Here is a 25138-nt window from a genome sequence, read left to right as displayed (position 1 = left end):
GAAATAAGCAACGAAAACGAGGCCACAACCAAAGTTCCTAAGGGGCTCCACTGTTAGCCAAGGAAGGAACTTGTGTTTGACTGCAGCAGCTGAAGAAATGTGTCCAGAAAAAACAAAAGTTGAATACTATTCGTCTTTTGAAGAGAACAGCTGCTCCGTGAGTTCAGGACACTGAGAACAACATCAACAATTAACTGAACTACAAGGCGACGACTCTGAGGGGCCTTCCTCGGCCCCGACAGATGGCTGAGGCTCAGCGGTCACCTGTTCTAGGGGCAGCGCCGCGCCGGAACCGACTCAAGAGCCGCCACAGCCTGCAGAGAGCAACCACGCACGGGACGCCCGCAAAGAAGCCGTGGAGACGCGGATTCACCACACCCCGGAGCGGAACCCGCCAAGCTGTGTTACTGATAGTGGCAAAACTGTGTGGAGCAGAAAAAGACGAATTTACAAGGACTGAAAATGCAAGGTATTTAACACCTATGCTCATTCACTGTATTCCTCAGTAGGTACTCTGGAAAATATTTAAATCCATCCTGTATAATGAACCAGGAGTTTCAACAGTGAACTTCACTCGCTGTCATGGACTTAATCATTAGCTTCATGAATTTTGGTCAGAAGTCTAAGCTGGATATCCTGACATACCCTATCACATAGCAGTTCAATGTCTAAAGAGTGGTAGCATTTCACTGCAATTTTTTGAGCTCAAAAGTGACACCAAGGTTTTTCTGAGGAAGAAGAACCGCCCTCAACCACTATTATCAAATGATGAGTAGCTTTGGAAACTAGCTTTCACTGCAGACTTGAAAATGTTTCTTAATGAACTAAAGCTAAAATCACAAGGCCTGCTGTTTGCCAACCCTGCCCTGGACAATGTCCCTAAGAGTCAATGGCACCCCCATGGACTGAGAAGGCCATCCTACCCAGGGACACGCTGACTCCTGGGTCCACTGTTCCCTGGTGTGGGAGTTCATGTCACACAGGTAACAACCAGGAACCTATCCTTATCTTTAGCTACCACAGCCCATGAGACGGCAGCCCTAGGAGATCAGGTTAGTCTAAATGCCCTTGTGTGGAGTACAAGAGACTGGTCTTGGCCTACATCCTGGATGAAGAGGGAGGAGGACGTGTGGCTACCAATACCTCCTGCTGAGTTGGATTATTACTACTGGTTAGGTGGAGCAATCCACACATGCTAAGGAAGAAAAATAAGTGATTATCTGAAAAAAGTCCTGCTAGTCCCTGTGGGACTTACTCGCTTGGCTGAATCTGGGGTCCCGAGGTAGATGGCTGGGATCAACACTGCAGAATTATTCTCTCCATTACGCTCATTTGGGTTCTGTGGATGATAACCTTAATCAGGTGTTACATGAAACAAATGAATGGATTTCACTGCATGTAATCTGAGGGGTGGATGGCTGGGAGCGGCAGCCTGCTGTGAGCCCCAAGCACCCCTGTACGGCCTTGCTGAGCATGGCAAACTGAAGGCCTGACTGCCCTTTGACCGAGCCCTCTCCACAGCTGGCAGTGAAGGCAATCAGGCAGCTCCAACGACCACGTGACTGCTCACTCCTCGGCAAAGGGAACTTGACTTGCTTACTGTCTGCTGCAGAAGGTGCTGAGCCCTCAGGACCGGGTTCCTCAGCTGCACCACGACTCCTGCTTGAAAGGCCACCACGTGGGTTCATGGCATTGCCCTATGGTCCTTGAGGGCAGGGGAACCACTGCCGCCACAGTAACACTCGTGCTGTTTGCTGGGCTAGAGTATTAAACTGTCTGGCTCTAATCCACTGAGTCCCGATGTCTACTCTGGGCATCTACGGAATTAGGAGGTTGAAGTATAAAAACCACATATGTTTCATAAAATTAATTCCCAGAATCTTTCTCCCAAGCTGAAATATTGAAGACATAATCCCTGCCTCAGGGGACCTAACCATTTACGGAGTAAACACTATCAACACAGCTACTCAGCTGGACACCCAGCAAATCTATTATGATGGATGCTCACTGAGTCTAAACACCTGAGTCTTAAAACAACAGAATCCAGCATTCTCAGAAGTTACAGTTAGTTCTTAAGACAATGTTTAGGGACTTCCCTGGTGGTCCAGTGGGTAAGACTATGCACTCCCAGTGCGGGCGGGGCCCAGGTTCAACCCCTAGTAGGGGAACTAGATCCCGCATGCATGCCGCAACTAAGAAGCCAGCATGCTGCAACTAAAGAGCCCGCATGCTGCAACTAAAGAGCCCACGTGCCGCAACTAAGACCTGGCACAGCCCAAAAAAAAAAATATGTGTAAAAACTTAAAAAGATGTGCTACATGGTATGACAACCTATAGGACACATTTATTTTAAATGGCAAGCTCCTCATAAAAATATTACTCTGATTCAGCAGTTTGACTCTAGACAATTTAGAAAAGTAAGTAACTGGGGAATAGTAAAAAGCAACACATAGAACCTCTCTTAACTACCCTCCACAAGTGATGTGCTGAGTTACAAGACCCACTGCGGGCTGAGCACATGTGTACAGGGTGTGTGCCTACCAAGAATCAGTTATCGTTCTCCCAGCCTGTTTAGGAAAGTTATACTGGGAATACTGGGACTTCTCTAGCAGTCCAGTGCTTAGGACTCTGTGCTTCCACTGTAGGGCGCACGGGTTCGATCCCTGATTGTGGAACTAAGATCTCACAAGCTGCACAGCACGGCCAAAAAAAAACCATTATACTGGTCACTGAAACTCTGGAATTTATTTAAAATCACAGATATCATTGAAAGATGACATGCAAAGAGGCGTGATATTTCTATGAAAGCTAAATTAAATGTTTTGAGAAGTGGCTTTAAAAATACCACATCAAATTGGGTGTGACAGAAACAACTAAAAGACTGGGGAGAATCATAAAAGTTTAGAATGACTCTTCACAGAAACTGCTTCACAAGTGTCTCTATGTTCTTGCTCCACTTTAAATAAGCATAAATTTAAAACAATAGGTAATATAGAGGTACGGTTTATGGTAGAAAGATGACATGGACTTCCAATCAACAGACCCATATTCAAAAACAAAAAAGCCTTGGCTGTACACCAAAATTGCTATGTACATTTATTAACATTTTAAGTTAGAATTTCTTATGATAAACTCTTTATTTAGGATACCCTTTTGCCTTGACTTTTTCAATTAAATTCCTACTACCACTGTTAGTCACCTAGGTGGCCCGGTGGATAAGACTCTGAGCTCCCAATGCAGGGGTCCAGGTTCAATCCCTGATCAGTGAATTAGATCCCACAAGCCGCAACTAAAAGATCCCACACGCACAAGGAAGATCATGTGTGCCACAACTAACACCCGGCACAGCCAAATAAATAAATAAATATTTTTAAAACATTTAAAAAAGGGGGTGGTGCTCTGTGGTAAACCAAAAACTGTACACAGCAGTGCTACTGATGTTTAAGATGACACAAACATGCAACAACGGAGATAAAATACACAAACACGCAAACATGTTTTAAGATAAAACAGTGAAAAAAATCGAAAATAACTGACTACAACTATTTGAAAGCCATGTGCATACTGATTAATATCAGAGGACAACAGAGAGTAAAATAGCTGCTGTGTGAGTTTGCTGAAATAATCAATATTTCATATCACATTTTCTTTTATGAGTTTGTTTGTTTTGCGGTACGCGGGCCTCTCACTGCTGTGGCCTCTCCCGTTGCGAAGCACAGGCTCCAGACGCACAGGCCCAGCGGCCATGGCTCACAGGCCTAGCCGCTCAGCAGCATGTGGGATCCTCCCGGACCGGGGCACAAACCTGCGTCCCCTGCATCGGCAGGCGGACTCTCAACAACGGCGCCACCAGGGAAGGCCCTTTTATGAGTTTTTAAAGCCATTTTGAAGTAATTTTGTTTAAACAGCAGCTTACCTCGGGGTACTTAAAATATGATTCGAAGTTTAAAAACAGAACACACCCACTAGTTACAATGTCAGCATTTCAATGAACTTTCTTAGGACATCTTTGGTCATCCCTCCTGCTAGAAAGGTACTGGAGCCCATCATTTCTCAATCTCAACATTACCCTTTTTTACAAATTTTATTTATTTTTAAAATTTTATTATTTTTTAACATCTTTATTGGAGTATAATTGCTTTACAATGGTGTGATAGTTTCTGCTTTATAACAAAGTGAGTCAGCTATACATATACATATATCCCCATATCTCCTCCCTCTTGCGTCTCCCTCCCACCCTCCCTATCCCAACCCTCTAGGTGGTCACAAAGCACCGAGCTGATCTCCCTGTGCTATGTGGCTGCTTCCAACTAGCCATCCATTTTACATTTGGTAGTGTGTATAAGTCAGTGCTACTCCCTCACTTCACCCCAGCTTACCCTTCCCCCTCCCCATGTCCTCAAGTCCATTCTCTACGTCTATGTCTTTATTTCTGTCCTGCCCCTAGGTTCATCAGAACCCATGTGTTTTTTTTAGATTCTATATATATATGTGTTAGCATATGGTATTTGTTTTTCTCTTTCTGACTTACTTCACTCTGTATGACAGACTCTAGGTCTATCCACCCCACTACAAATAACTCAATTTCGTTTCTTTTATGGCTGAGGAATATTCCATTGAACATATGTGCCACACCTTATCCATTCATCTGTCGATGGACACTTAGGTTGCTTCCATGTCCTGGCTATTGTAAACAGTGCTGCAGTAAACATTGGGGGGCGTGTGTCTTTTTGAATTATGGTTTTCTCAGGGTATATGCCCAGTAGTGGGATTGCTGGATCATATGGTAATTCTATTTTTAGTTTTTTAAGGAACCTCCATACTCTTCTCCCTAGTGGCTGTATCGATTTACATTCCCACCAACAGTGCAAGAGGGTTCCCTTTTCTCCACACCCTCTCCAGCATTTATTGTTTGTAGATGTTTTGATGATGGTCATTCTGACTGGTGTGAAGTGATACCTCACGGTAGTTTTGAATTGCATTTCTCGAATGATTAGTGGTGTTGAGCATCTTTTCATGTGTTTGTTGGCAATCTGTATGTCTTCTTTGGAGAAATGTCTATTTAGGTCTTTTGCCCATTTTGGGGTTGGGTTGTTTAGTTTTTTGATATCGAGCTGCATGAGCTCCTTGTATATTCTGGAGATTAATCCTTTGTTACTTTGTTTGCAAATATTTTCTCCCATTCTGAGGGTTGTCTTTTTGCCTTGTTTATGCTTTCCTTTGCTGCGCCAAAGCCTTTAAGTTTCATTAGGTCCCCTTTGTTTATTTTTGGTTTTATTTCCTTTTCTCTAGGAGGTGGGTCAAAGGAGATCTTGCTGTGATTTATGTCATAGAGTGTTCTACCTGTTTTCCTCAAAGAGTTTTATGGTATCTGGCCTTACATTTAGGTCTTTAGTCCATTTTGAGTTTATTTTTGTGTATGGTGTTAGGGAATGTTCTAATTTCACTGTTTCACATGCAGCTGTCCAGTTTTCCAACCACCACTTACTGAAGAGGCTGTCCTTTCTCCAATGTATATCCTTGCCTCCTTTATCAAAGATAAGGTGACCATATACGCGTGGGTTTATCTCTGGGCTTTCTGTCCTGTTCTATTGATCTATATTTCTGTTTTTGTGCCAATACCATATTGTCTTGATTACTGTAGCTTTGTAGTATAGTCTGAAGTCCAGGAGCCTGATTCCTCCAGCTCCGTTTTTCTTTCTCAAGATTGCTTTGGCTATTCAGAGTCTTTTCTGTTTCCAAATTGTGCAATTTTTGGTTCTAGTTCTGTGAAAAATGCCATTGGTAGTTTGATAGGGATTGCACTGAATCTGTAGACTGCTTTGGGCATTATAGTCATTTTCACAATGTCGATTATTCCAATCCAAGAACATGGTATATCTCTCCATCTGTTTGTATCATCTTTAATTTCTTTTAACAGTGCCTTATGGTTTTCTGCATACAAGTCTTTTGCCCCCTTAGGTAGGTTTATTCCTAGGTATTTTATTCTTTTTGTTGCAGTGGTAAATGGGAGTGTTTCCTTAATTTCTCTTTCAGATTTCATCATTAGTGTATAGCGATGTGAGAGATTTCTGTGCATTAATTTTGTACCCTGCTAGTTTACCAAATTCATTGATTAGCTCTAGTAGTTTTCTGGTAGCATCTGTAGGATTCTCTATGTACAGTATCATATCATCTGCAGACAGTGACAGTTTTACTTGTTCTTTTCCGATTTGGATTCCTTTTTCTTTTTCTTCTCTGATTTCTGTGGCTAAAAGTTCCAAAACTATGTTAAATAATAGTGGGCAACCTTGGCAACCTTGTCTTGTTCCTGATCTTAAGAGGAAATGGTTTCAGTTTTTCACCATTGAGAACGATGTTGGCTGTGAGTGTGTCATATATGGCCTTTATTATGTTGAGGTAGGTTCCCTCTATGCCTACTTTCTGGAGAGTTTTTATCATAACTGGGTGTTGAATTTTGTCAAAAGCTTTTTCTGCATCTTTTTCTGATCATATGGTTTTTATCCTTCAATTTGTTAATATGGTGTATCCCACTGATTGATTTGCATATATCGAAGAATCCTTGCATTCCTGGGATAAACCCCACTTGATCATGGTGTATGATCCTTTTAATGTGCTGTTGGATTCTGTTTGCTAGTATTTTGTTGAGGACTTTTGCATCTATGTTCATCAGAGATTCTGGTCTGTAGTTTTCTTTTTTTGTGACATCTTTGTCTGGTTTTGGAATCAGGGTGATGGTGGCCTTGTAAAATGAGTTTGGGAGTGTTCCTCCATCTGTTATATTTAGGAAGAGTTTGATAAGGATAGGTGTTAGCTCTTCTCTGAATGTTTGATAGAATTCACCTGTGAAGTCATCTGGTCCTGGGCTTTTCTTTCTTTTTTTTCTTTTCTCTTTTTTTTTTTGCGGTACGCGGGCCGCTCCCGTTGCGGAGCACAGGCTCTGGACGCGCAGGCTCAGTGGCCATGGCTCACGGGCCCAGCCGCTCCGCAGCATGTGGGATCTTCCTGGACTGGGGCACGAACCCACATCCCCTGCATCGGCAGGCGGACTCTCAACCACTGTGCCACCAGGGAAGCCCCTGGGCTTTTCTTTGATGGAAGATTTTTAATCACAGTTGCAATTTCAGTGCTTCTGATTCATCTGTTTATATTTTCTATTTCTTCCTGGTTCAGTCTCGAAGTTTGTGCTTTTCTAAGAATTTGTCCACTTCTGCCAGGTTGCCCATTTTATTGGAATATAGTAGCTTGTAGTAATCTCTCATGATCCTTTGTATTTCTGCAGTGTCAGTTGTTACTTCTCCTTTTTCATTTCTAATTCTGTTGACTTGAGTCTTCTCCCTTTGTTTCTTGATGAGTCTGGCTAATGGTTTATCAATTTTGTTTATCTTCTCAAAGAACGAGCTTTTAGTTTTATTGCTCTTTGTTACTGTTTCCTTCATTTCTTTTTCATTTATTTATGATCTGCTTTTATGCTTTCTTTCCTTCTGCTAACTTTTTTGTTGTTCTTCTTCTTCTTTCTCTAATTGCTTTAGGTGTAAGGTTAAGTTGTTTGAGGTTTTTCTTGTTTCTTGTGGTAGGATTGTATTGCTATAAACTTCCCTCTTAGAACTGCTTTTGCTGCATCCCATAGGTTTTGGGTAGTTGTGTTTTCATTGTCATTTGTTTCTAGGTATTTTTTTGATTTCCCCTTTGATTTCTTCAGTGATCTCCTGGTTATTTAGTAGTGTATTGTTTAGCCTCCATGTGTTTGTATTTTTTACATTTTTTTTCCTGTAACTGATATCTACTCTCATAGCATTGTGGTTGGAAAAGATCTTGATACGATTTCAGCTTTCTTAAATTTACCAAGGCTTGATCTGTGACCCAAGACATGGTCTATCCTGGAGAATGTTCCATGAGCACTTGAGAAGAAAGTGTATTCTGTTGTTTTTGGATGGAATGTCCTATAAATATCAATTAAGTCCATCTTGTTTAATGTGTCATTTAAAGTTTGTGTCTTCTTATTTATTTTCATTTTGGATGACCTGTCCATTGGTGAAGGTGGGGAGTTAAAGTCCCCTACTATTATCGTGTTACTGTCTATTTTCCCCTTTATGGCTGTTAGCATTTGCCTTACGTATTGAGGTGCTCCTGTGTTGGGTGCATAAATATTTACAATTGTTAAATCTTCTTCTTGGATTGATCCCTCGATCATTTGTAGTGTCCTTCTTTGTCTCTTGTAATAGTCTTTATTTTAAAGTCTATTTTGTCTGACATGAGAATTACTACACCAGCTTTCTTTTGATTTCCATGTGCATGGAGTATCTTTTTTTTTTCCATCCCCTCACTTTCAGTCTGTATGTGTCCCTAGGTTTGAAGTGGGTCTCTTGTAGACAGCTTACATATGGGTCTTGTTTTCGTATCCATTCCGCCAGTCTATGTCTTTTGGTTGGAGCATTTAATCCATTTACATTTAAGGTAATTATCAATATGTATGTTCCTATTACCATTTTCTTAACTGTTTTGGGTTTGTTTTTATAGGTCTTTTCCTTCTCTTGTTTTTCCTGCCTAGAGAAGTTCCTTTCGCATTTGTTTTAAAGCTGGTTTGGTGGTGCTGAATTCTCTTAACTTTTGCTTATCTGTAAAGGTTTTAATTTCTCCATTGAATCTGAATGAGATCCTTCCTGGGTAGAGTAATCTTGGTTGTAGGTCTTTCCCTTTCATCACTTTAAATATGTCCTGCCACTCCCTTCTGGCTTGCAGAGTTTCTGCTGAAAGATCCCCTGTTAACCTTATGGGGATTCCCTTGTATGTTATTTGTTGCTTTTCCCTTGCTGCTTTTAATATTTTTTCTTTGTATTTAATTTTCGATAGTTTGATTAATATGTGTCTCCGTGTGTTTCTCTTTGGATTTATCCTGTATGGTACTCTCTGTGCTTCCTGGACTTGACTATGTCCTTTCCCACGTTAGGGAAGTTTTCAACTATAATGTCTTCAAATATTTTCTGAGACACTTTCTTCTTCTCCTCTTCTTCTGGACCCCTATAATTCGAATGTTGGTGCGTCTAATGTTGTCCCAGAGGGTCTGAGACTGCCTTCAATTCCTTTCATTCTTTTTTCTTTATTCTGCTCCCTGGCAGTTATTTCTACCATTTTATCTTCCAGCTCACTTATCTGTTCTTCTGCCTCAGTTACTGTGTCATTGATTCCTTCTAGAGTATTTTTAATTTCAGTAATTGTGTTGTTCATCACTGTTTGTTTGCTCTTTAGTTCTTCTAGATCCTTGTTAATTTTTTTTTGTATTTTCTACATTCTGTTTCTGAGATTTTGGATCATCTTTACTATCATTACTCTGAATTATTTTTCAGGTAGGTTGCCTATTTCATCTTCATTTATTTGGTCTTTTAGGTTTTTAACCTTGCTCCTTTGTCTGTAACATATTTTTTTGTCATTTCTTGTTTTTTTGGATGATTGGTGCTGTATTCCTGTCCTACTGGTTGTTTGGCCTGAAACATCCAGCACTGGAGTTTGCAGGCAGTTGGATAGAGCTGGGTCTTGGTGCTGAGATGAGGACCTCCAGGAGGCCTCACTCCGACTGATATTCCCTGGGGTCTGAGGTTCTCTGTTAGTCCAGAGGTTTGGACTCGGAGCTCCCACCACAGGAGCTTGGGCCTGATATCCGGCCTGGGAATCAAGATCCTACAAACTGCATGGCACAGAAAAAAAAAAAAAGAAAAACAAAAGGAAGGAAGAAAGACAAAAAGGAGCAGTACAATATCAAAAAATAAAAAACAAAATAAAATTAATAAGATAAAAAATGTATTAGGACAAATAAAACTATAATTGAAACAACTGCAATAAGGTAAAATAAAACCACAGCGGAAAAAAGAAAGAAAAAAAAGTGCCTTGGCCTTGGGGGGGTAGTTTAGGCGGGGCGTGAAACTTAGGCAGGGCTGGGGTTTAGGGTAGGGTGGGACTTAGGCGGTGGGGGGTGGGGGTGTGAGCATGGGGCAGAGCCTAGGCAGGGCGACCTTCAGAGAGGCAGCATGTGGAAAGGAGGGCCTCTGGAGTCTGGGGTTCTGGAGTCTGGAGGTAGGGCCCTGAGTGAGCATGTGTGGGTGGGGCTTAGGCCCAGCACATTGGAGGGGGTCTCAGGGGGGGTCTCTGAGTGTAGAGGTGGGGCCCTGGCTGGGGGTGCAGGGGCGGGGCTTGGGCTCTGCACGGCAGGAGGGAGGCTCCGAGGGCAGAGGATTAGGCCGGGAGCCCAACAGGCTCCCCAGTGCCTGAGTAGACAGGGAAAGTGCTGGCCCCATTCCCATCCATTCCTTCGCGCCCCTCCCCCACCGTCTCCCCCAGGGTCTCCCCAGTTGCTGCTGGACCCCTAACCGTGGGTGGGTCCCGCTGGGTGGGTGGACCCCTAACCGTGGGTGGGTCCCCTCCCCCAGCCGCCCCTCGGGGTGCCGGTCCCAGAGGTCCGGCCTTTACTTTTGCTCCCCCTTCCCTGCCTCCCACTCCCTCAGGACCCGCGTGGCTGGAGGGGGCCTGGGTGGGCAGAGGATCAGGCTGGGGACCTCAACAGCTTCCCAGGGGCCCAAGTGGACAGGGGAAACCTGGCCATGCCCCCTTTTGATCCTCTGTCCTCCCAATGGTTCCCCAATTTCCCCCTTCGGGCGTGGGATCCCTTCCCCTCCCCCAGCCACCCCTCAGGGGCTCCTGTCCCATCCGGCCTCCACTTCTCCTCCCCCTTCACTCCCCCTATGCCCACGTCCTCCCCAGTCGCTGGGGGTTCCTCTCGTCCCCTTAGGTGTCCGTGGTCCCCCACTGGTGCCTGGTAGGTGCCCTAGTTGTGAGTAGACATGAATTCCGTGTCGTCCTAGTACCAACACTACCCATTCTTGAGCTAAAATAGCAGCAAATAAATAAGAACTACCTCCATGGCTGTAGTAAAAATCTATGGATAAGAATATTTAAGATGATGATGTTGCATCTTAAGGAAGAAGATTAATTCAGCCTCTAGTAACTGTTTCAAGCTTCGTTTGGCAAATTATTTAAAGAAGGACATATACAACTTCGTGATACAAAGAACTGCGCTAAAAACTCTCTAAGTCTGATCGACTGTTTACATCTAATATCCCTATTACTATATATAAAATAAACAACAAGGACCTACTGTATAGCACAGGGAACTCTACTCCATATTTTGTGATAACCTATAAGGTAAAAGAATCTAAAAAAAGATATATATGTATATATATATAACTGAATCACTTTGCTGTACACCTGAAACTAACACAAGATTGTAAATCAACTATACTTCAATTAAAAAAAAACCCTAATAGCCTTGAAAAAAGGTAATTTGAGGAACTCAACTGTGTTATAAACTTTAAAAATAATTATATAATTCTAATCTATGGCTTGCTAAGTATGAAATCTCTAAAGGCAGATGGGTTTCTGTTTATTTACATTTTTCCCTGTACCAATGGCAATCATTTAAAATATGGAGCGCTTGGGAATTCCCCGGCGGTCCAGTGGTTAGGACTCCAGGCTTCCACTGTAGGGGCCATGGGTTCAATCCCTGGTCAGGGAACTAAGATCCCGCAAGCCGCAGGGTACGGCCAAAAAATAAATAAATAAAATATCGAGCTCTTAAAAAACATGAAAAGTCATGCTTGTGGGAATGGATGAGGGGATGGGAAGGGATGGAGTGGCTCTTATTCTTTAAGAGCCTATTAGTATTATTCAATCTTATAACCAGAGCTATAAGTTACTTAGATACATATAATTTTGCACACATGAAGTAATTATTACTACTTAATACAACCACCACAAGCCAAAGATAATACCTTGGGGTGAGGAAAGATGTTGCTCCTGCAGCTTCTCCAGAGAGAGGAGTCCCAAGTAGCTGAGGACAACATACTTTGTTTCATAGTGAAATCCTAGAGGCACAGTAGTAGAGGACGCCATGGGGTCGGCTGGCAGCGCTCCAGAAAGGTCTACTTACAGATGTGTAAAACCTAAAAACATAAAAGTATTTTTTCAGTTTAAAGTTTATTACAGGGGCTTCCCTGGAGACACAGTAGTTAAGCATCCACCTGCCAATGCAGGAGACATGGGTTTGAGCCCTGGTCCAGGAAGATCCCACATGCCGCGGAGCAACTGAGCCCATGCGCCACAAATACTGAGCCTGTGCTCTAGAGCTCGCGAGCCACAACTACTGAGCCCACATGCCACAACTCCTGAGGCCCGCACGCCTAGAGCCCATGGTCTGCAACAAGAGAAGTCACCACAACGAAGAGTAGCCCCTGCTCACCGCAACTAGAGAAAGCCCGTGCATAGCAATGAAGACCCAACACAGCCAAAAATAAAGTAAAAATAAATAAACGTATAAAAAAGAAAATAAATAAAGTTTATTACATGCCAGTACATTTTCCCATTGACTCCAACTATTCAACTAAATACCAAAATAAATATTTCTTGGCCTTTTTTTTCTCAGTAATCTTTAAAAAACATAATTTAATTTATTGACAAGTAGGAATTTATTTATTCGGATATCAAATCAAAAGCAAATTTCTGGGCTCCCCTCATGAGGCAGTAGTTAAGAATCCGCCTGCCAACGCAGGGTACATGGGTTCAAGCCCTGGTCCGGGAAGATCCCACATGCCACGGAACAACTAAGCCCGTGCACCACAACTACTGAGCCTGCGCTCTAGAGCCCGTGAGCCACAACTACTGAAGGCCACGTGCCTAGAGCCCGTGCTCCTGAACAAGAAGCCACTGCAATGAGAAGCCCACACACCGCAACGAAGAGTAGCCCCTGCTCGCCACAACTAGAGAGCGCCTGCATAGCAACAAAGACCCAACGCAGCCAAAAATAATAAATAAAAATAATAAAGTTCCCTTAAAAAAAAAAAAGAAAATTTCCCTTTCTACCTCTCCCTAGTTACTCTATTTTCACCTATGTGGCAAAAACACTAGCTCTGCCCTCTCTTTACCTTCCCCCCAGAGCCAGCATATGTTCTCTTATTTCTTTTACTAGTAAAGCCTACTAAATTTCAGCTATGTCCATGGCCACACAGCTGCAAACAACATTTCCCTGTTTCCTTTACAGCTTCGTGTGCTACAAGGTTAGCCTGAGCCTGAGGAAGAAGAGCAGAAGTTACATGTGCAATGTGGTGGTGGCGGGGGCCTCTCCTTGAAGACTTCCTCTTTCCTCCTCTCTGGGTTTGAAATGTGCATATGGCAGACACCTCACTCTGACATGCAAACAAGGACACCACTCCAGGGGACAGCACGAGACAGAAGGGACCTGGGTCCCTGAATGACCCCGTGGAGCAGAGCTGCCCTGCCCGCCTTGACCACTAGCCTCTGACTCCTATTCAAGCCACTTTATTCTGAATCTCTTCAATAGGTACTTTAACTTGTATCCTAATCAATGCAAGTAAAATTCACTTCTCCACGTGGACTTAACAGCTGTTTTACATACCATGTACCCCCCTTTTTAAAAGACATACTCTCTTAGCAACTTTCAAATATGCAAGGCAGAATTATATACTATAGTCACCAGACTGTACATTACATCCCCAGGACTTATTTATTTCACAATGAGAAGTTTGTATCTTTTGACCCCTACTACGTACCTTAATAGTTGTTTCAAACCGAAATGTCTTATTAAGAAGTTTCCAAATAATTGTTTTCTACTGAAAACAATGATACAGACTGTTTTAAGATCTTAAGAAATATCTGTGCATTGGGCACAAAGGCTTAAGCTCAATCGCCTGCCCTCAGGAGTTTTCTATCAAGTAGAGGAAAACAAAAGCATAGAAACAAATAAGAACAATAAAATTCTGTGATACGAGTCAGTATACATGAGTGGGAAGGGCAACCCAAAACAAGGAACAGGTAATTCTCTCGAGAGAAAGAAAAAAGAAGTGGAGGGCTTCCCTCGTGGCACAGTGGTTAAGAATCTGCCTGCCAATGCAGGGGACACAGGTTCGAGCCCTGGTCTGGGAAGATCCCACATGCCGCAGAGCACCTAAGCCCGTGCGCCACAACTACTGAGCATGCGCTCTAGAGTCTGCGAGCCACAACTACTGAGCCCATGTGCTGCAACTACTGAAGCCTGCACACCTAGAGCACGTGCTCCACAACAAGAGAAGCCACTGCAATGAGAAGCCCGCGCATTGCAACGAAGAATAGGCCCCGCTCGCTGCCACTAGAGAAAGCCCACACACAGCAACGAAGACCCAACACAGCCAAAAATAAATAAATAAAATAAATAAATTTTTTTTAAAAAAGTGGAAATCAGGAAAGGCTTTATAAGGTAAAATCTGAGCAGATCTTGGAACGTGAGTGATTAGTCACCAACTGACCCAGCTGGGGAATGGGACGACGTGAACTTTAGATGTCAAGTAGACCCGGAAAAGGCACAGAGGTGTTTTGGAACAGCAGGGAACAACACAAAAATTACCCACTTGACATGGCAAAGTCCTATGATACAAGGATGGGGCTCACAGTAGTCAGCATGTGGCCTGCCTCGTATGCTACAGGATGCTTGGCAGCTCGGGTTTTATCCTGTAAGCTGGAAAATTATTTTAACCATGTCCATTAACGAACCCGCAGAACTGTATGCAAATTCTGTGCGCATGAGCATTTTTTCTGGAGGGAAAAAAAACCACTCAATTTCTTTCGGTAGCCTCTCAGATTAGATCATGATGCAAAAAAACGCTAGGAACTCTGTAGAACACCAGTAGGAATCACTGAAGGGTTTTGAGCAAGAGAAGCACATGAACAGATTATATTCTAGAAAAATCATCCTGGAGGCAGTGTGGAAGCCAGAACGGAGACTGGAGGCAAGGACACAAGTTAGGGTAATACTGGAAAAACCTGAACAGGAGCGTATGAAGGCATGACCCAGAGCAGGAACACAGGGAAGGAGAAGGGGACACAGGGAAAACTTGCAGATGCGTTTGAAGATCTGTGAACCAACTCAACGGCACTCACCAGGCAGCTGTACAGAACGTGGCGCTGCTCCTACTGCCCAAGTCACACAGTACAGCAAGAGCTGCCTGGGGGAGAGGATGACCAGCTCACTTGGGGGCGTACTGAGCTGTAGAATGCCCACAGCCGGCAAGGTGGAAATGAACAAAACGCTAGACATACAGGCCTTCAACTCAGAACGAGGTCTGCACTGGAGATAGAAAGCTGTGGCCTGCGCAGAGGCGGGTCTACAGCATCACCTACAGAGAGTGGACGGACAGCAGCGACGTCCAAGGGGAGGAAGCACCAAAGTTTCCAGGAGGTGGGAGAAGGGGTGGCTGGGTTTGAAAAAGCATATTCATGCTTGGAAAAGCAAACATTACCTACTGTTTTCAGATTATAAGGTATAGAAAATAAATCTGAGTAAACCTTCAATCTTCTTTGTATCACTGACTCTCAGTGAGAGGATGGGAGGGAAGAATCACATACCCCCCGCCCCAACCCCGAGCACCACCAGAAGAGGAGCCAGAGATTTTTATTTATCAAAGGGAAAAAGGGTTTTTAAAAAACATGTTGAGAAACACTGGTTTAATCTGAAAAAGAAACCCAATTAGAATTCAAGGCAAAACTACCATTTCAGGGCTGGCCAAAAAGATGAGAAGCTGGCAGAGGAGCCCGCTAAGGTCTGCAGTGGACAGGCAGAAAGGCATAAAGGGGACAGGAGGGTGTGCTCAGAGTCGGGGGAGGCGCTTCGGGAAGAAGGCAGTACAAACAACACACCAAAAAAAATGCAACGTCAAGATGATGTCCCCGACAGGATGAGCTAATCTGACTGGCAGGGCAACGGCAGAGGCCAGGGACGTGATGAGCGAATGGAGGACTTCCCTGGTGATGCAGTGGTTAAGAATCCGCTTGCCAATGCAGGGGACACGGGTTCGAGCCTGGTCTGGGAAGATCCCCCATGCACCACAACTACTGAGCCCGAGTTCTAGAGCCCGCAAGCCACAACTACTGAGCCCACGTGCCACAACTACCGAGCCCAAGCGCCTAGAGCCCGTGCTCCACAACAAGAGAAGCCACCTCAATGAGAAGCCGACGCACGGAAACAAAGAGTAGCCCTCGCTCGCCACAACTAGAGAAAGCCCGTGTGCAGCAACGAAGACCCAATGCAGCCAAAAAATAAAATATAAATTAATTAAAAATAAAAAGGAAGAAATGAGCAGAAAAGAAAAAAAAGAGTGAATGTAAAGTGAATCAGTAGAGAAAATGGGTTTTAGTCTATTCTTTCATGGTTTGAAGGGAAGACAAGAATGGAGGCTGGGGAGAGAGACAAAGGGTCTGAGAGTTCATTAATTTTGTTTTGTTTTATATACAATGAAAGAGACTTAAGCACGTTTACATTCAGTGGAGAAGCCAATGAGATATAAATAGAGAGCAAGGAATAAATGATTAAGTTCCAAAAGAGAGGAGAAAAGAGCAAATCAGTAACAAAATTTAACGTATAAAAAGTCTCAGAATTTTTTGGTAACAGGAAAAAAGAAGTACTCATCTTCTGAATAATGCTTTATATTTTAAATATATTTTATATTTAAAAAAATTGATGTTCTAGAATTTGTTATAATCAAATTTCCTGTATTTATCCATGCACCCCAATGTTGGCTGCGTACTATTTAAAGTAGCCAAGACATGGAAACAACCTAAATGTCCACTGATAGATGAATGGATAAAGAAGATGTGGTGGCAATAATGCCATTTGCAGCAATATGGATGGACCTAGAGATTATCATACTAAGCGAAGTAAGTCAGACAGTGAAAGACAAATACCATATATCACTTACACGTGGAATCAAAAACAGGACACAAATGAACCCATCTACAAACAGAAACAGACTCATAAACATAGAAAACAGACTTGTGGCTGCCAAGGGTGAGGGAGGTGGGGGAGGGATGGATTGGGAGCTTGGGGTTAGGAGATGCACACTATAATATCAAGGATGGATAAACAACAAGGTCCTACCGTAGAGCACAGGGAACTACATACAATTTCCTGTGATAAACCATAATGGAAAAGAATATGAAAAAGAATGTATATGTGTGTGTGTGTATATATATACGTATAACAATCACTTTACTGTACAGCAGAAATTAACACAACATTGGGAATTCCTTGGCGGTCCAGTGGTTAGGACTCGGCGCTTTCACTGTCGTGGCCCAGGTTCAATCCCTGGGTTGGGGAATTAAGATCCCACAAGCCTCGCAGCCAAAAAAAAAAAAAGAAAGAAAAAGAAATTTACGTAACATGTAAATCAACTATATTTCAATAAAACAAAATTTTAAAAAAATTTCTTGTATTTATCAAAAATCCGTATCTCTTAAGACACTTTTAGTTACACACCAACCCAGATGCTACAGACAAAGCACAGTTTACCAAGTATCCAAACTGGATTTTTAACCTAGTGCTCTTCAAATTTTCTTACAAATCCCTATCAACTAACCATAAATACCATCTTTTTTTCCTTATATTTTATTTATTTATTTATTTATTTTGGCCGTGTTGGGTCTTCATTGCTGCACACTGGTTTTCTCTAGTTGTGGCGAGCAGGGGCTGCTACTCTTCATTGCAGTGGCTTCTCTTGTTGCAGAGCACAGGCTTCAGTAGGTGTGGCACGTGGGCTTAGTTGCTCCGTGGCATGTGGGATCTTCCCAGACCAGGGCTCGAAGCCGTGTCCCCTGCACTGGCAGGCGGATTGTTAACCACTGAGCCACCAGGGAAGCCCCATAAATGCCATTTTAATCATGGATTTCATAATTCTCCACTATAAAGTCCTCAGCTCTAGTACACATGTTACTATCCATACGTCCACACAGTTGGTGACTGCTTCCATGACACTCAACCATTCTCAATGACTCACACTAATGGAGAAGCTGACCATACATACTTCCATCATTTAAGTTTAGTGCATGGTCTTTAGGCTTCAAATTTGTCTCTGACGTTCCAGTCATAAACAAACGAGACCCGCAGGATATAACATCCTTCCAACTCCTCTAACTTCACCTGAGCTGCCAGCTTATAGCAGTGAAGCAGCTCGTTCAGGCCTGTGTTTAGGTGATGGGGCAGGCAGACCTCAGAAACACTACTATGTGTCTACAACACAGGGAATATAGCCAGTATTTTATGATAGCTATAAATGAACTATAACCTTTAAAAACTGTGAATCACTATGTTGTACAACTGTAACATACAACATTGTACATCAACTATACTTCAATTAAAAATAAATAAACAGAAAGAAATGCTATCACAGGTCTCGTGCATTTGTATTAAATTACAATTTCTCAAAGGCACTGAAAATATGCCAAGTGTGAACTCTGCAGCACTGCTGCAGGGTATTCTGGGGAGAGAGGGCATCACTCCCTCTGCATACTCGGTGGTGACTAATCTGCATATTGCACAAAGAGCTCTTGCATTTCTATAAGATGCCATAAATAAATCACCTCTGCACGAGACCTCTATTTCTGAAGCACTTTTCCACGTGTTGTCACAGTAATCCTGCACACCAGAAGGAAAAGATAACAGTCTCAACTTTATTGATGGACAAACAAGAATAGACAATTTATTTGCCCAAAATCGTAACAGCTAGTTAACAGTGCAACCACTTGGTTGAGTACATCCTCTTCCGCTCCGAACTCTTAGGCCTTAACTGTATTCATTCAATACACATCTCCTGCAAGCCAGGCAACGTGCTGGGTGAGAGGAACACAGAGGTGGAAACACTAACACTAATGATAACAGGAAAAAATGGTAGAAAAACAAGGCAATTTCCCAAATATCAGACACCCACAATACCAAAAGAAGCAAATTTGTCAATTTTCAGAACGGGACAGGGGGGCAAAAAGGAAAAAGACAGGTTAAAGAAAAAGTAAATATGATCTGAGACCACCACCCAGAGCTTTCCTGGAAGCAGGGGACCAGGCTCAGGTCCACCCCACTACTTACTCACCAACCAGAGGACATTTCATGCCTAAGACAGCTCAAGCTTCCTTTTAAATGATGAAAAAGACATAGCTACTTTTACTCTTTAAATTTTATCTAGAACCCTATAGAATTCAAATTAGGTATAAGTGTTCTTGGTATCAAGAAGTGATTAAATACAAGAGTGATCTTCAATATAAAAACTCCTGCTTTTTACACAATTCTAACAACCTACTGAATACAGTTGTGTTACCCAGCTGTTTCTTTCTCTGCCTTACACCTTTAATTTGCTCTTCTCTCAAGTTACAGGTAGCTGTCAGCCAGATGGACAGCCTGAGGAAGCTTTGGGTAACTTAATCCTGTGTTTATACATACATTTGGTGGCATCTCCAAAACATCCATGATCCTTCAGTAACAAATGTAATATCCACAATCTTACAATAAATCGTCTTTTTTTAAAACCAGATTTCTATTATGAGTACCAGTGCAAATCCCAGGATGTTAATAGATAGTACTGTGGGAATTAGGCACATTTTATGAACGGTAACCAGAAGGTATACAGCAACTATTAAATTCTACTTTAAATTCTTATGAAAAGCAAATCCGCAGCAACATGAGTTTTTTGTAGTTGTTTCCCAACCTTGTCTGATCATAATCATCTTGGAGGCTATTAAAAACAAATTTCTAGGGCTTCCCTGGTGGCGCAGTGGTTGAGAGTCCGCCTGCCGATGCAGGGGACACGGGTTCGTGCCCCGATCAGGGAGGATCCCACATGCCGCGGAGCGGCTGGGCCCGGGAGCCATGGCCGCTGAGCCTGCGCCTCCGGAGCCTGTGCTCTACAACGGGAGAGGCCACAGCAGTGAGAGGCCCGCGTACCGCAAAAAAAACCAAAAAAACAAATTTCTAGCACCCACATCAGAAATACTAACTTAGAATATCATACCTATATTCTATTTCTTAACCCCATAGAACCACAGCAGAAAAATATTACAATCTAACATGATGTAATTATTTCAAGAAGCTTTGTATTTAGACTATCTCCTCCCACTAAAATAAAATTGTAATAAGATTGTTAAATACTGCAATAATGTGGAGTTGAGTAGATATACAATCCCAGTTTACAAAGAGAAAAGTGAAAATCCACAGATAATTCAGTCACAAATGAAAACTCTGGAGTTTTAAGCACGGACAAAGTTTTTGATTCCCCGATCCCAGTCTCCAGACCCACTGGTGGTTTTAGCAAAGAATTTTTAAGCTCCACGAAGTAGCATGAAGTCCAATGACTTTATTTCTTCAATCTGTACTTTATTAGGTATCATACAATTCTAGGACTTTCTGCAAAAAAAAGTTACATAATCCTAATTAAAATTGTGAAACTGTAAAAATTTCACTGGGTCCAACTGAGAAATGCAACTAAGCATTTGAAAACTCAGCAGACACTAACTATTTCAGTGTCCACTGTCCCTTTCCAACTGGAACGTGCCTAACTGAAGACGCCAGTGCAACCCTGTGCTAAGGGCCGTCCAAAAATGTTTCCATCCAGCAGCTGGTACTCCAACATAATGTACTTAAAGAGGAGCGCCTCACTCTCACTCTCCCCACAGACACAGTCAGGCTTCCCATATATGAGTAGATAACGCACATCAAAGGGAAACATGAAAGTCAATTTCTCTGTTCCACTCCTACGTATGTGCCACAGAGAAATGAAAACACATTGTCTATGCAAAAACGTTCACATGAATGGTCACAGCAGCATTACGTATAACAGCCAAACAGTGCAAGTAACTGCCCGTCAACTGATGAATTTTAAAAACGTAGTCTATTCATACAATGCAACATTATGTGGAAAAGGAAAGAAATGCCACTACCTGCTACAACATGGAGGTAAAAGCCAGTCACAAAAGACCACATATTGTATAATTCTGTTCATATGAAATATCCAGAACTGGGGGATCTACAGAGAAGTAAAACAGTAGCTGCCTAGGTGGGGGAGTGTGGGAATAAAGAATGACTGCTAATGAGTACAAGGTTTCCTTCGGGAATGAAAACTGCAGTGATAGGTGCACACTCTGTGACTACACATGTGAACAACTTAATGGTATCTCAGTAAAACACTACTTAAAAAAAAAATCAGCAACTCTGAAAATAGTCCCCTTCCTTCAACCCTGTTAACATATATTAATTAAGAACTCTTGGGCTTCCCTGGTGGCGCAGTGCTTAAGAATCGCCTGCCAATGCAGGGGACACGGGTTCGAGCCCTGGTCCAGGAAGATCCCACATGCCGCGGAGCAACTAAGCCCGTGAGCCACAACTACTGAGCCTGCACTCTAGAGCCCACGAGCCACAACTACTGAGCCCGCGTGCCTAGAGCCCGTGCTCCACAAGAGAAGCCACCACAATGAGAAGCCCGCGCACCCCAACGAAGAGTAGCCCCTGCTCGCCGCAACTGGAGAAAGCCCGCATGCAGCAACGAAGACCCAATACAGCCATAAATAAATTAATTTAAAAAAAAAAACAAAACTCTTGGGGGGGGACTTCCCTGGTGTCGCAGTGGTTAAGACTCTGTGCTCCCATTGCAGGGTGCCTGGTTCCATCCCTGGTCGGGGAACTAGATCCCGCATGCATGCTGCAACTAAGAAGTCCACGTGCCGCAACTAAGACTTGGCACACCTTAAACAGACAATTAAATAAATATGTTAAAAAAAAAAAGAACTCTTGGGAATTCCCTGGCGGTCCAGTGGTTAAGACTGTGCTTCCATGGCAGGGGGCGGGGGTTCCATTCCTGGTCCGGGAACAAAGATCCCGCATGCTGCGCAGAGCAGCCAAAACAAAAAAGAACTCTTGGTGACCACTTATTTGGAATAACATATGCATCAAAATCAAGTTTGAAAAAACTATGATTAAAAAGCAGGATGGTGGTACTGTGATTGGTTAAAACTGCTGCTTTGTATGTCTAAAATGTTTCATAAGAGAAACATGTTCTTAATACTTATTGTTGCAAATCACTTGTCCTAAAAGCTGAGCAAGATATGTAGTAAATATTGACTAACTGACGGGCTAACGAACACCTTTTCTCTACAAAACGCCTTGGACTCAACCGTCTGTATCCCTCAACCGAACTCAATTACTGGGGTACGGTCCTCCGTAAGAAAATCCATCCTTTGGGGAAAAAAAAAAATACTGAGAATGGTACTTGACCAATCAGAGTAAAAGAATTTTCGAAGTCCCTAACGGCCTATTATCAAACGAAGAATATTCCATAGTGGTTTAAAGATTTTCAATTTACAGTCTACATTTATTTATCCCGCGATGTACGTGAGGTATAAGCAGTTCACCACCTACACGAACACTTGCTTAATTTTCTGGGAGACTGAAGACAAGAAGGTACTAGAAGGGTGTGGCAACTCATCCAAGGTCACACAAGTCAGGGCAGAGACCAGCATTCTGGTTTACACCAAACCTCCCGGGGAAATCGCACTGACAGTTTCGCTGGAGGACTTGCTTGTTTTGCCCCACGTCGCAAAGAAACAGGCGAGAGGAGAGACCGTCAGTTTCGTTAAGAACTTGTACAGAAACCGGGCGCTGGCTGCACGGGTAACCGCGCGCTCGTGCGGGCATCGGGCCGACTCCGCAGGGCGGCGGCCAGGGCCCAAGACAGCGGGCCCGAGGCCCCGGCTCCCAGCGGGGAAGCCCCATCTCGGAAAGTCCCGGCACGAAGGAGAGACACTCGGGGTCGGCCTGGGATGGTGGAAGAAAGACCAAAGGAAGAAACGACCTAGCGCGAACCGTGCCTCCTCTAAGGGTGGCAAAAACGAACACGTGAAATAATAGCAACAGCAATGACAGCGGCGTCGGAGCCGCCGGGAGGGGCACCGGGAACCTTGGGTTGAAGCCGCGGCGAGGCCGGCTGGCGGGGACCCAGGCCGCGAGCCCCGCGCACGCACCCCTCGCCCGAGGCCCACGCCCGCCGACCCGCGCCCGGACGCGTCTGAGGGGCAGCGGAACGGCCTCGCGCCCTCAGCCTCTCACTGCCCCCCATCTCCCGCGTCGGCCTCGGGACGCCTCGGGCGAAGCTGGGAAAGGGCCCGGCGAGGCCTGCCCGCAACCCCGCTCCCCTCACCTGGTCCAGGCCCGTGTCCCCGAAGAGGTGAAAACGCGGCGGCGGCGGCGGCTCCGCACAGGATCCCACAGCGGCGGTGGCGGTGGCGGCGGCGGCTCCGACCCGCGGTCCTAATCTACCGCCGCCGCCATGTTGGCGGGTGAGGTCACCCGGCGTGCTTCCGTCAGCGCCGGCGTCGGGGCGGGGAGCCGGGCGCGCCGCCAGGGCGGATCCGCCTTTCCAAGAGGAAGCCCGGACCACGGAGTCCCGGAGGCCTCTTGGCGCAGGTGTGAGCCGGAAGAGCCGCTCTCTCCCGGCCTGCTCGCCTCTTGGGGAGCAGCTCTATGGTTCCGGGCGGCGGCGGCCGGGGACCGCTGGGAAAGAGGCGGACTCGGATGGGCCTACCGTCGTGGGTGCGGAGGCTGGCGACGCTCGCCGGAGGAGCTGTAGGCGAGCCGGCTGACCGAGCGTGGAGTCCCGGGAGCTGCGGCGCCGCAGCGCCGGGTGGGGGGCTGGGCCTTGAGGGTACGGAGCGGGCGGGGGAGCGGGGCGCCGTAGCGCAGCGAGGAAGGAACGCATCTGCAGCTGCCACTGGGAGGCGGGGCGGTGTCTCCACCGCGCCCTGGAGGAGCCACTGTGTCCGGGCGCCTGACATGGTCGGGCGGGGGAGCTGAAGGCTGCCTGAGGACAAAAGGCCGATGGGCAGTGCCTGCTAGTGGGGTCAAGGGTTCTTTCTGGGGTGACGAAGATGTTCTCAGGGTGATTGTGCTGGTGGTTGCGCAGCTTTGTGAATACACTCACTTGAAGCCATTTAATTATACTCCGTTGTACATTTCAAAAAGGTGAATATCTCAATACAGCCGTGAAAAAAGAAGTGATAAAAACCTGAACTGATAATGAGGGTGGGTGGCGGAATCCGAAAGAAGGTTGGAGCTCCGAGGCTTTGGGCCCGAGTGACTGAGAACTCGGGTGGTGCTGTTCATAGTGAAATCGGACAGATTTGCCAAGGAGAGACTTAGTGAGCTAAGAAAACTATCAATAGTTCCCTAATAGTACCTATTAACCAGGCCATATTAAATCCCCCCGATTCTCCAAGTAATGGCTCATAGTTTTTTTTAACATCTTTATTGGAGTATAATTGCTTCACAATGGTGTGTTTCTGCTGTATAACAAAGTGAATCAGCTATACGTATACATATATCCCCATATCCCCTCCCTCTTGTCTCCCCCTTCCAACCCTCCCTATCCCTCCCCTCTAGGTGGTCACAAAGCACCGAGCTGATCTCCCAGTGCTGTGAAGCTGCTTCCCACTAGCTATCTGTTTTACATTTGGTAGTGTATATATGTCAATGTTACTCTCTCACGTCGTCCCAGCTTACCCTTCCCCCTCCCCGTGTCCTCAAGTCCATTCTCTATGTCTGCGTCTTTTTTCCCGTCCTGCCCCTGGGTTCATCAGAACCTTTTTTTTTTTAGATTCCATATAGTTTTTGATTTAAACCAGGATCATGCATTGCATTTGGTTGTTAAATCTTTTAACAGTCTTCTAGTCTTAATTTTTAAAAAGTTGACTTTTTGAATTATACAATGGAAATTAGCAATAAAAGAGAAGCTGACCGTTGTTACATGTGACCATATGGATTAATCTCAAAAGCGTTGAGTCAAAGAAGCCAGACATAAAAATGTACCTACTGTGTGGTTTATATGAATTTCAGGAACAGGCAAAATTAATCAATGGTTATAGAAATCAGCACTGTCGACTGGGAGTGTGGGATTGACTAGAAAAGAGCTTTCTCTCTAGGGTGATGGAATTAGTCTATTGTGGTGATCACACAGGTGTCGGAACTCATCTAATTGTACTTTGTAGGTCTATGCAGTTCATTGTATGTAAATTCCAAAAAAAAAGTCATACGGAATAATTCTGTGTAGTTAGGTTGCCAATTTGATATATGGTTAAGTAAATTTCAGATTGCTTTCAGTTTTAGGGTTTGCTTTTTCCCCCTTTTTTAATTTTTTGAATAAATACCACAAGGATAGCATATGGCCCAATGGAACAGAATAGAAACTTCAGAATGGTCCACTGATTTTCAACAGAGACAATTCAATGAGGAAAG

The 25138-nt window shown here is 44.2% G+C and overlaps 1 protein-coding gene across 7 annotated transcripts in view; it reads right to left on the bottom strand.

Annotated features, from left to right (window-relative positions):
• Window positions 1–23465, bottom strand: part of BCL2L13 (BCL2 like 13) — a 66088-nt gene extending 42623 nt beyond the window's left edge. For 6 of the 7 annotated variants that reach the window (XM_060164498.1, XM_060164499.1, XM_060164500.1 and 3 more), the window contains exons 1-2: window positions 23049–23186; window positions 11823–11993 (exon numbers count right to left, since the gene is read on the bottom strand). In XM_060164498.1, the coding sequence (XP_060020481.1) occupies window positions 11823–11943 (121 nt within the window). In that variant the 5' untranslated portion in view covers window positions 11944–11993; window positions 23049–23186. Of the gene's footprint in view, window positions 1–11822; window positions 11994–23048 lie in introns of all 7 variants that reach the window. The other variant, XM_060164503.1, reaches the window with a different exon arrangement.
• Window positions 23466–25138: the final 1673 nt, after the last annotated feature.

Source organism: Lagenorhynchus albirostris, chromosome 11 (assembly GCF_949774975.1).
Source record: "Lagenorhynchus albirostris chromosome 11, mLagAlb1.1, whole genome shotgun sequence".
In the NCBI taxonomy this organism is placed as follows: domain Eukaryota; kingdom Metazoa; phylum Chordata; class Mammalia; order Artiodactyla; family Delphinidae; genus Lagenorhynchus; species Lagenorhynchus albirostris.
This window is presented reverse-complemented; position numbering and strand designations above follow the sequence as displayed.